The 12505-nt window shown below is 41.5% G+C and overlaps 1 protein-coding gene across 4 annotated transcripts in view; it reads left to right on the forward strand.

Moving 5' to 3' along the window:
* The window catches only part of ankfn1 (ankyrin repeat and fibronectin type III domain containing 1), a 161842-nt gene that overhangs the window by 90867 nt on the left and 58470 nt on the right, over window positions 1–12505 (forward strand). For 3 of the 4 annotated variants that reach the window (XM_060940063.1, XM_060940064.1, XM_060940065.1), the window contains exons 7-8: window positions 9683–9811; window positions 11746–11938. In XM_060940063.1, coding sequence (XP_060796046.1) covers window positions 9683–9811; window positions 11746–11938 — 322 coding nt within the window. The remainder of the gene's footprint in view (window positions 1–9682; window positions 9812–11745; window positions 11939–12505) is intronic. The other variant, XM_060940066.1, reaches the window with a different exon arrangement.

Below are 12505 nucleotides of genomic sequence, written 5' to 3' on the forward strand. Positions count from 1 at the left end.
CAATGCAGCCATCAGCATTCTGATTCGGATTCTATGATGATCCATGAGAGGATAAATACTGGATACTCCCTATTAGTCAGACAGAACTGAGGAAGCCTTTAGGATGAGAGGCGAAACGTTTTCAAGAATCTTCAAGCAAGTCCAGTTGCTCTCTTCAACCAACCACAGATTACTATGTACCTGGATGACTGAGATTCTTCACAGATACACAATTTTTGTAATACTGGAAATAAAAAATAAAACACCCCCCCAAAAAGCCACATTTAAATTGAGTAATTACATGCCAATTAATTCACAAGAATGATCAATATTAAAATATTCTTTTTTTGCCAGCTTTGCTTTACAGTACTATTCACTATGCATTTCATGAAAACTTGAAGATTTTTCTGCTGTTTCGCAGACGTACAAGTTCTGAGCCGACTATAGTGGTCCAAAATAAGTTGTTTGTTTTGTTGTCGCTCTTCAACTCTTGATTACTAGTGACATTGCTTTAGCTACACTGCGTCATATAACATATTCTACATATATTATACTCTATTCATTCTATTCGTTATATATATATATAAAATGTGTGTGTGTTTTCTGTAATTCTATAGCTTTACACAGACCAGAAAAGCACAAATCAAAGAACTGCTTTTATGCAGTATCATTGCTTGATTCACCGTTTACTAATCAACAATAGTGGCTAATTTTATAAATTACACTATGTAGACTTGATATAAAGCAGAAAGCAGCTGTCGTATTTGAGTATTCAGGGTTGATTTCAAAAAGACATAAGTAAAAATTATCTCACTATCTTAGTATCACTTAACATATTGATACTCCCCGGCTACTTTATTAGGAGCACCCATACGCCTGCTGTTTTATGCAGTTATCTAATCAGCCAATCCCTTGACAACAGCACAATGCATAAAATAACGCACATACAAATCAAGAGCTTTAGTTAATGTTCACTTCAAACATCAGAATGAGAAAAATTGTGATCTGTGATTTTCACTGTGGCATGGGTGTTGGTGCCAGGTAGATTGGTTTGAGTATTTCAGACACAACAGCCTCTAGAGTTTACACAGAATGGTGTGAGAAACAAAAAACATAGAGTGAGCGACAGTTCTGTAGGTGGAAACACCTTGTTGAGAAGAGAGGTCAGAGGAAAATGGCCAGATTGGTTTGAGCTGCCAGGAAGGATATAGTGACTCATATAATCACTCTTTACAACCATGGTGAGCAGAAAAGCATCTCAGCATGCAGCAGCAGAAGATCCCATTGGGTTCCACTCCTGCCAGCCAAGAACAGGAAGCTTAGAATCAAGAACAAATTCTTATTAAAGTGGCCGGTGAGTGTATGTTTTGTATATGTTGGTGCTATGGTGCATTCAATCCATTATCCGTAACTGTTTATCCTGTGCAGGGTCATGGGAAAGCTGGAGCCTATCCCAGCTGACTATGGGCAAGAGGCAGGGTACACCCTACACAAGTCGCCAGGTCATTGCAGGGCTGAGATATAGAGATAAACAACCATTCACACTCACATTCACACCTATGGTCAATTCAGAGCCACCAGTTAGCCTAACCTGCATCTCTTTGGACTGTGGAGGAAACCGGAGCACCCGGAGGAAACCCGCGCAGACATGGGGAGAACATGCAAACTCCACACAGAAAGGCCCCCATCGGCCACTGGGTTCGAACCCAGAACCACCTTGCTGTGAGGTGACAGTGCTAACCACTACACCACCGTGTCACCATGGTGGATTCCAATCTCATTAAATATGTGTAGTTAGTTTACTTGATGGGCGGCACGGTGGTGTAGTGGTTAGCGCTGTCGCCTCACAGCAAGAAGGTCCGGGTTCGAGCCCCGTGGCCGGCGAGGGCCTTTCTGTGTGGAGTTTGCATGTTCTCCCCGTGTCCGCGTGGGTTTCCTCCGGGTGCTCCGTTTTCCCCCACAGTCCAAAGACATGCAGGTTAGGTTAACTGGTGACTCTAAATTGACTGTAGGTGTGAATGTGAGTGTGAATGGTTGTCTGTGTCTATGTATCAGCCCTGTGATGACCTGGCGACTTGTCCAGGGTGTACCCCGCCTCTCGCCCGTAGTCAGCTGGGATAGGCTCCAGCTTGCCTGCGACCCTGTAGAACAGGATAAAGCGGCTACAGATAATGAGATGAGTTTACTTGATTTTTTTTGTAGTTATGCTGTCTAGATGGATTAGTCCTTTTGTATTTATTGTAGTGTGCTGCATTTGTCATTCTAAGAAACTGCATCAACAACGAGAACAAGTTTAATTTATATAGTGCCTTTCACCAACTCAAGGTCACTTTACAAATTAATGGCACAACAGAAGCAGAAGCAAATCAACTAAAAGAAAACACGACAGATAGGAGACACCGGAAACAAGATGACAATTTACATTAGCAGAAAGATAACAGATAAGCTCAAAGCATTGAAAAAGATAGAACAGTCAGTAATCAGGAGAGGAAATATCAGAGAGAGATGAGATTTGAGATGATTTTTGAATTTGGGAATAGATGTACAATCCCGATGACACCGAGTGAGAAAATTCCACAGCTTGGGGGCTGCAACCCAAAATGCCCTGCAACCCATGGTGGATAATTTAAACTTAGGGGATGGACAACCAGCCAGAAGATGAAGGTTTGAGACTGTGAATAGGAGAGTAGGGATGAAGTAATTCCATTAGATGTTGAGGAGCATGTTCATGGAGTTCTTTAAATGTGAACAGAATAATTTTATACTGAATGCAATATAGAACGGGGAGCTAGTGGAGATTCTGGAGGATAGGGGTGATGTGTGCCGAACGTTTAGTGTGGGTGAGGACTCTGGCTGCAGAGTTCTGTAGTTGTCATGACATTTGTTTCCTTTATAAATGTCTGACAAACACATCCACGGACAGGAGACCCTGGTGACATGACCTTCTCACAGTTATGAGTGTCACAGTTCATTAGGCTTGTGCCTTGTGAGTATCTACAAGGAAGATGCTTTTAGACTGCAGCTGTGGAAACAGCTTTGTTCATTTTCATGGACATTGGGCTTGAAAAAATTCTATTGAAATAAAAGTATTGTTTTTGAGTGAATAGGCTTTCCCTCTTCCACCCACTCTCTTCAGTGTTCACCATTGCTCTTCTCTGTCAAACGAACCTCATTTTCTATGTTTGATGAGCGCATCCTCATTAACATTTATGCCTGCATCTTGATAGACCTGCATCATTCTTGATGAATACAACATTATTTTTTTCGCAGTCCGGTTTCCATCAAATCCTGCGCTCTGATTGGCTGGCGAGCGGTCCAGAATCCTACAGTCCAGACCCCGGTTACAGACCTCTGGTGACTCGCTCGTTCACAACAACAAACATAGTAGCATTTTTTGTCAACGTTTATCTTTTTTTAATAAGATTTATTTATACGATTATCAAAAATCTTATAAATTTTTGCCAGCATTTCTCAGGAGAATAGCATTAATTTTACAGCATGGATAGCGATAACAACAGTGTTCACAGCGAAAGCGAGTTTTACTACCCTGAGGAAGAAGAAATAAAAGAAAACATTTCAGGAGAAAGCTAAAACCTGTAACTTGCTAACGCCAAGCAAAAGCATGGCTGAATCCTGAGTGACTCAATTTCGTATAAATAGGGGACTACATAGGCAGCAAAATGTAGTTTTTTTTCCTGCCATGGAAGTGCACTTGTATACTGAGGAGGAAGCCATTTGCTTTACAGCCGTGAATGAGGATTCAAAATGGCGGCTCAGCTCGGTTTTCCCTTTCAGGTGCTCTCATTTTCTGTTAGAATTTGGTAAAGAAAAAAAATATTATTTCTCAGGAGAATAGCATTAATTTTACAGCATGGATAGCGATAACGACAGTGTTCACAGCGAAAGCGAGTTTTACTACCCTGAGGAAGACAAAATAAAACATTTCAGGAGAAAGCTAAAAACCTCTAACTTGCTAACAGTTTGATCTCATTAGTTAATGAGGCCCATTTTGGACCATGTTATCCTAATACATAATATTACGTTAGGTAAAAACTTTAAACCAGTACAATCTCTTCTTCAAAGTTTCACCAAATGGCTTTATTTATGCAATATAAAGGTCATAATACTGTATAACTTTGGTCGAGCAAAAACATGGCTGAATCCTGAATGACTCAATTTTGTATAAATAGGGGACTACATAGGCGGCAAAATGTAGCTTTTGTTTTTTTTTTTCCTGCCATGGAAGTGCACTTGTATACCGAGGAGGAAGCCATTTTCATTACAGCCGTGAATGAGGATTCAAAATGGCGGCTCGGTTCGGCTTTCCCTTTCGGGCGCTCTCGTTTTCTGTTAGAATTTGGTAAAGAAAAAAATTAATATATTATTTACCAGCTTAAGGTCGGTCCGTATGGTGAAATACCGTGACCTCGGACTTGAATACTGACCTCGGCCCAGAGGGCCTCAATCAGTACTTTCAAGACCTTGGTCACGGTATTTCACGATACGGACCTCCCAGTTGGTAAATAACATACATTTCTTTTTTTTCCATTCTGAGCATATTTTTTGCTTCGATTCCACTGAGTAAATTTATTGTTTAATGCACGTCAGTCTGACCAGAAAATGAAGTAAATAGCTAGACCACTGACTGGAGAAAACATGGATAGCGCATCATGTTGAAAAGTGAAGTCACCACAGGTCTAGCACCCCTGCTGGCTGGCTAAAGTACAGTTGTTTTGCACCACCCATCCCCATGTGTTTCAATGACAAAATAGCCTTTTTTCTGTCACGTTTCTTGTCTAAACTGTCTTCCCTTCTACAGTGTCAAATTCAAAATTAGTTTTCCTACACTCTGATATCTGCAGATATCTGTTTTATTTTCCTCCAGAAACTAGTTTTTAGTACTTTATTCTGCTAAATCATAAGAAGGTGTGAATACACTTGGCAATGACGTGATTGACAGCCTTGGCCAGAAGAGACTGACTGCAGCACCAACACTGCACCCTGTCTGTTCATTTCATAGACCTACTTATTTGAACTTTTCTGGACACATGCACTCATACAAACTGTTAGCCATTTCTATGAAAACATTTGAGAGGTTTAATAGGAAAAGGGTCGGCACTACTTACCTAACCATACAGTATATCCACCTTGATAACAATATTATTTCAGGATTAACAACATTCAGCCAGCCAGCTACTGAAATTTGTGCAAAAGCTATTTGTCACTGAACACATACAGTACCAATAACATGAGGATGGATTTTATAAGTAGGCTAGTTATAACCCCGATTCCAAAAAAGTTGGGACAAAGTACAAATTGGAAATAAAAATGGAATGCAATGATGTGGAAGTTTCAAAATTCCATATTTTATTCAGAATAGAACATAGATGACATATCAAATGTTTAAACTGAGAAAATGTATCATTTAAAGAGAAAAATTAGGTGATTTTAAATTTCATGGCAACAACACATCTCAAAAAAGTTGGGACAAGGCCATGTTTACCACTGTGAGACATCCCCTTTTCTCTTTACAACAGTCTGTAAACGTCTGGGGACTGAGGAGACAAGTTGCTCAAGTTTAGGGATAGGAATGTTAACCCATTCTTGTCTAATGTAGGATTCTAGTTGCTCAACTGTCTTAGGTCTTTTTTGTCGTATCTTCCGTTTTATGATGCGCCAAATGTTTTCTATGGGTGAAAGATCTGGACTGCAGGCTGGCCAGTTCAGTACCCGGACCCTTCTTCTACGCAGCCATGATGCTGTAATTGATGCAGTATGTGGTTTGGCATTGTCATGTTGGAAAATGCAAGGTCTTCCCTGAAAGAGACGTCGTCTGGATGGGAGCATATGTTGCTCTAGAACCTGGATATACCTTTCAGCATTGATGGTGTCTTTCCAGATGTGTAAGCTGCCCATGCCACACACACACTAATGCAACCCCATACCATCAGAGATGCAGGCTTCTGAACTGAGCGCTGATAACAACTTGGGTCGTCCTTCTCCTCTTTAGTCTGAATGACACGGCGTCCCTGATTTCCATAAAGAACTTCAAATTTTGATTCGTCTGACCACAGAACAGTTTTCCACTTTGCCACAGTCCATTTTAAATGAGCCTTGGCCCAGAGAAGACGTCTGCGCTTCTGGATCATGTTTAGATACGGCTTCTTCTTTGAACTAGAGAGTTTTAGCTGGCAACGGCGGATGGCACAGTGAATTGTGTTCACAGATAATGTTCTCTGGAAATATTCCTGAGCCCATTTTGTGATTTCCAATACAGAAGCATGCCTGTATGTGATGCAGTGCCGTCTAAGGGCCCGAGGATCACGGGCACCCAGTATGGTTTTCCGGCCTTGACCCTTACGCACAGAGATTCTTCCAGATTCTCTGAATCTTTTGATGATATTATGCACTGTAGATATGATATGTTCAAACTCTTTGCAGTTTTACACTGTCGAACTCCTTTCTGATATTGCTCCACTATTTGTCGGTGCAGAATTAGGGGGATTGGTGATCCTCTTCCCATCTTTACTTCTGAGAGCTGCTGCCACTCCAAGATGCTCTTTTTATACCCAGTCATGTTAATGACCTATTGCCAGTTGACCTAATGAGTTGCAATTTGGTCCTCCAGCTGTTCCTTTTTTTGTACCTTTAACTTTTCCAGCCTCTTATTGCCCCTGTCCCAACTTTTTTGAGATGTGTTGCTGTCATGAAATTTCAAATGAGCCAATATTTGGCATGAAATTTCAAAATGTCTCACTTTCAACATTTGATATGTTGTCTATGTTCTATTGTGAATACAATATCAGTTTTTGAGATTTGTAAATTCTTGCATTCCGTTTTTATTTACAAGTTGTACTTTGTCCCAACTTTTTTGGAATCGGGGTTGTAGTTTACAGAGCACTTATAATAGCCAAGTGCCCCAAATAATGAGTTATTAACTCACTGGTGACAAATGGATAATGTTTGTTACTGTACATCATTGTCAGCAAATTTCCAGTGCCGAGTTTCCCAAAAGCATCGTAGCACAAAGATGATCATTAAATGGTAGCATGAGCAGCACAATGAACACTCTCTGTCCTAGTTAAGAGGCTTTTGGGAAACCCACCACAGTTTATGTGTGATATCACAACGAAAAACAACAACATTGGGACAGTATGTTGAAATTAATACTGAAAACAATGATTTGTAAATAATCTTTGACCTGTCGTGCACTCAAAACAATACAACGGCATATTATTTGATGATTTACTTCATGAATTTTATTGGGGTTTTTTTGTTGTTGTTAGTTTTTTCCCCCAAAAAAATAAACCCTCATCAGTTTTGATTCTTGCAACACATTTCAAAAAAAGTTGGGACAGTAAAGCATTTACCACTTTGTTATGTAGCTATTCCTTCTCACAACACTTTAAAGATGTTTACGGGCTGAAGACAAGAAGTAATGAAGTGTTTCAGGTGTTATTTTGTCCCATTTTTCCTGCAAAAAGGTCTTAAGGTGTGCAACAGTACAGGGTTGTCGTTGCTTTATTCATTTCAAAATTTGCCACACATTCTCTATTGGGGGCGGCACGGTGGTGTAGTGGTTAGCGCTGTCGCCTCACAGCAAGAAGGTCCAGGTTCGAGCCCCGTGGCCGGCGAGGGCCTTTCTGTGCGGAGTTTGCATGTTCTCCCCGTGTCCGCGTGGGTTTCCTCCGGGTGCTCCGGTTTCCCCCACAGTCCAAAGACATGCAGGTTAGGTTAACTGGTGACTCTAAATTGACCGTAGGTGTGAATGTGAGTGTGAATGGTTGTCTGTGTCTATGTGTCAGCCCTGTGATGACCTGGCGACTTGTCCAGGGTGTACCCCGCCTTTCGCCCGTAGTCAGCTGGGATAGGCTCCAGCTTGCCTGCGACCCTGTAGAAGGATAAAGCGGCTAGAGATAATGAGATGAGATGAGATTCTCTATTGGGGACAGAGAGGACAGACACCCTCTTCTTCCACAGCCATGCCTTTGTAATGTGTACAGAATGTGGTTTTGCTGAAATATCCCTGAAAAAGATATTGTCTTGAAGGCATCATATTTTGCTCCAAAATCTCAGTGTACTTTTCTGCATTAATGCTGCCATCACAGAAGTGTAAGTTACCTTTGCCAAGGGCACTGACGCAACCTCATACCATGACAGACCCTGGATTTTGGACTTGTTGCTGGTAACAGGCTGGATGGTCTTTTTTGTCTTTGGCCTGGAGCACACGGCATCCATTTCTTTGAAAAATGACCTGGAATACTGATTTTTCCGATCACAGTACGTTTCCACTGTGTGATGGTTCATCCCAGATGCCTCTGAGCCCAGAGAAGTCGACAGCACTTCTGGAGACAGTTAACATAAGTCGTCCTTTTTGCACAATAATGTTTTAACTGGCCTTTGTGGATGCAACTCTGTAGTGTAGTGCTTGACAAAATTTTGCCAAAGTAATCCCAAGCCGATGTGGTTATATCACATAATGGTTCTGTTTCAGACATGAAACATTAGAACATGGAGTAAGATGTTGAAATAAATAATAGTCGGTGTCATTTACCTTCTTCCCATAAGCTTGTTTCAGGTCATGACTTTGTCACTATGTTTTACTGCTTTTGTTGATTTTATATTTTTCATCCTCCTCTTGTCACACATTAGTTATCCCATTAAACATATCACATGAAGGAGCTGTAATTTTCCAGTGGCCACTGAAAACAATAAAAATTAGCCCATGCATCGTGCACAGGGGCACTATGTATACTGTCTGGAAAACAGATCACTTTGGGCTGTTTGGTATTCAGAATTAAAAGCATTTTATGTGATCAAGGACTGGAGATTTTCTCTTTTTATGATAGTAGTAGACACAGACACATCATTTTTTTTTTAATAAAAGGATGATGAGCAGGGAAAGTTTTCCTGCCAAATCGGCCGGTTATTTGGATCCTAAATGTAAAGAAATGAACATTAAGCTGAATATATTAGAGTTCATTGGAGTACATATCGTATTGTTTTGCATCAATACAATACAGTCTTTGGTTACAACGGAGATATTAATTTACTGAGCTTGCTCTTGATTTATAGAGATTCATAACATATGATCTCTGTATGTGTGTGTGTGTGTGTGTGTGAGAAAGAGAGAGAGAGAGAGCGAGAGTTTACTACTTGTTCTGGTGTCTGTGACCTATGAGCCTCTCTCAGGTCTCAATGACAGCTACAGTCAAGTACTTTTTCTTAAGCGACTTGATGCCTGTTTTTGCAGCCGAGTGACACTGCAGAGAACACAAGTGATGAGAGGAAGAACAACAGGTTCTCTTCTCTTCATGACCACCCCCTCTCACCACTACATGCTGTGAGCATGCTCAGTGGGACCCTGCTGTAAATGCCTGAGTGCTTTTGTTGTCTCTGCGCTACTCATCCTAGTGCTGACAGAATGCACCTCTCCTCCCCTCCCTCCTTTTCTCTATTTTTCCTCTTCTTCCTTTCTCTCACTCACTCTCCCTCCCTCCGCCATCTCTCCTCTCCATGCTCCTGTCTCTGCGCATTAACCAGCCAGTTCTCTGGTGAGATGCGCATGGATAGGAGTGCGTTTGTGACCACCAGGTGTTCCCTGTTGACGTTGAGGAACAGGGTCTTCAGACTCGCTTGGCTCTTCTTAAACCCCGAACGTCCAAGAGACTGACCCGCGCTTGTCTCCTTGCTGTCTTGTCAGATCCGAGAGCAAGATTTCTCGCCTGGCTCAGAGACTCAACCAAAGGCAGAGAGATGCCGCACTGATCAAGGACTTTCGGCCGCTTCTCTTCTTCAGTGTTTCTCCAGGGAGCTCACAGAGCCTTGACAGGTGAGTTTTCTCTCACCTCCTGACTCCTCCCTGTCTCCTGTTTTCTGTGACACCTTTTCAAATTGACTGACCTTATCTAACCCAGGTAAGATCCACGCTGTCACTCTGCACCCACTAATTGTTCATCTGGCTTACATATTTTCATTAATGGAGTTGGGTTATCGGAAAAAGTCAGACTCGAACATAGAATGGAGGAAAGAAGAACTCTCAAGGCATTCTCTAAATCACTTGCTAGTGTCAGAGGCTGTGCTCCTGCACTGTTGAGCATGTATTATTAGCGCTGTGTGGGTGTTCTTGCAAAAACTTGGTGCAAGCAATGAAAAATGGCATACTGCTGTCATGTCATATCTGAATGGATTATAGACTGCCCAGTGAGAAATATCATCCAGAACCCTGTGGTTCAATGACTTTCAAGGGAAAATGTCAATCTTAACGGAGGACAGTTTGGATGAATTCACTTAGTCGGTACTTTTTATTGTTTACTTGCATCATGATGAGGGTTTTCTTATTTTTTATTTTAATTTTGACAATGTTATGCCTCTGCTGTCTTTTAGTTCCTCATATAGTCACACCACTTTTATCTTAGGATGGCGTGTGCCCAGGCCACTCAACTGTGAAACTGGCGTTTCTGTAAATGATTTTTAAAACCTTGATTTTTTTGGAGAGAGAGAGAGAGAGAGAGAGAGAGAGAGAGAGAGAGAGAGAGAGACTGCCTGCTACGTTCCCTGATTATTGGTGGAGGCCACAGCCTAATGGTTAGAGAAGCAGCTTTGGGATCAAAAGGTTGCTGATTTGATTCCCTGGACCAGCAGGAATGGCTGAAGTGCCCTTGAGCAGGGCTCCTAACCCCCAAATGCTCCCCAGGCTGCTCTGGGTATGTTGTACATCGCTCTGAATAAGAGCGTCTACTAAATGCCTGTAATGTACTGTAATGTTGCTTATTACTGCTCATTCAGTACAGAGGTAATACGATCGTACACTGACTTCCTTATAGTGTATTTTGTTTATTTTTTTAGGAAGATGAATTCTTTCTTTTATTAGGTCTGAGGGGATATTTCATACACCAAGGCTGTTTCATTGGACTTCACAATATTTTCAGCATGACAAGTAATTTGTTTAATAAAATAAAATGAAACAGAACCTGGGGCGGCACGGTGGTGTAGTGGTTAGCGCTGTCGCCTCACAGCAAGAAGGTCCTGGGTTCGAGCCCCGGGGCCGGCGAGGGCCTTTCTGTGCGGAGTTTGCATGTTCTGTCCGTGTGGGTTTCCTCCGGGTGCTCCGGTTTCCCCCACAGTCCAAAGACATGCAGGTTAGGTTAACTGGTGACTCTAAATTGACCGTAGGTGTGAATGTGAGTGTGAATGGTTGTCTGTGTCCATGTGTCAGCCCTGTGATGACCTGGCGACTTGTCCAGGGTGTACCCCGCCTTTCGCCCGTAGTCAGCTGGGATAGGCTCCAGCTTGCCTGCGACCCTGTAGAAGGATAAAGCGGCTAGAGATAATGAGATGAGATGAAACAGAACCTTCCTTTGAACTGTAAATAAGACAAGTAAGCAAGTGACTGATAATCATGTGGATTTTATGGCGTGATATGTTTTTGACATTGAGCTATTACAGTATATGAAGTCTGTTTAATGGAAATAAACTTTTTTCATTCTAATCATAGAATAAATATGCAATATGGTGAGGAGCAAGTGTGACAGGAATATAAACTCTTTTTATAAACTCGTGCATATATTTAAACATGAATTTTTGAAAGATTCAATGAAATCAACCATTTTTAAAACTTAATGCCCACTAGTCAAAAAAAAAAAGTCAGAGAATTTATGAGATAGGATGCATGCTTTGAATTCACTTGTGCAGCAATAAACAGGACCTTTGTGTCTACCAGTAATGGTGCTCCCTGTAAAAGTTTTTGTCTTCTCCTTCCTCCAGGAGCTTCTGTGTTAGTATGACCCAGCAGATGCAGAATCTCCAGCTGAGCCACAGTAAGAAGGGGGCTGCTCCTGTCTCCCCCAATGCAGCCAAGCGCCTTTACCGGAACCTCTCTGAAAAGTTCAAGGGCAGCCATTCGTCCTTTGAGGATGCTTACTTCTTTGGCCGCTCAGATCGCATCCGCAAAGCCTCGGTGAGCGACACCACTAAGGGTTTTTGAATAAATGCTTGTCGTGACTTGGATGCTTTCCAACTGTGGTTTTTTTTTCCCACATACAGAAAATATATGCTTAGTCATTTATGGATGTTTTATAACTTCACCAATTGTTACTCCATTTGTAAATGTCACTGATTATTGATTGTCAGTTTCAGAGCTGCTCGAGAAATGGGCTTTTCACACATTTGATAGCAGCAGTTTCCTTGCACTCTCCTAAGGCTCAATAAAGTGTTCTTCAGTTTATGTTCGTTCATAATTGAGCTCCTTTACGTACATACTACATTATCTTACATTCTCAGATTATGTAATACTCAGGCCATGATAGCCTGCTCACTTTATCACCTTCAGATAGTCAACTTAATGTGTCTGAAATAAATATTACATACAATTCTATAACATTTCAACCAAACAGTAAGAGAATTTGATTACCTTTGCTTTAAATCATTCTCCTGAGAGCTTAATAGTAACGTTTTCTCTGGAAAATATACGTTGCAAAATATTGACACCCCCCACACCCCCCCCAAAAAAACCCTCTAATAAACC

This window comes from Neoarius graeffei, chromosome 14 (assembly GCF_027579695.1).
Source record: "Neoarius graeffei isolate fNeoGra1 chromosome 14, fNeoGra1.pri, whole genome shotgun sequence".
In the NCBI taxonomy this organism is placed as follows: Eukaryota; Metazoa; Chordata; class Actinopteri; order Siluriformes; family Ariidae; genus Neoarius; species Neoarius graeffei.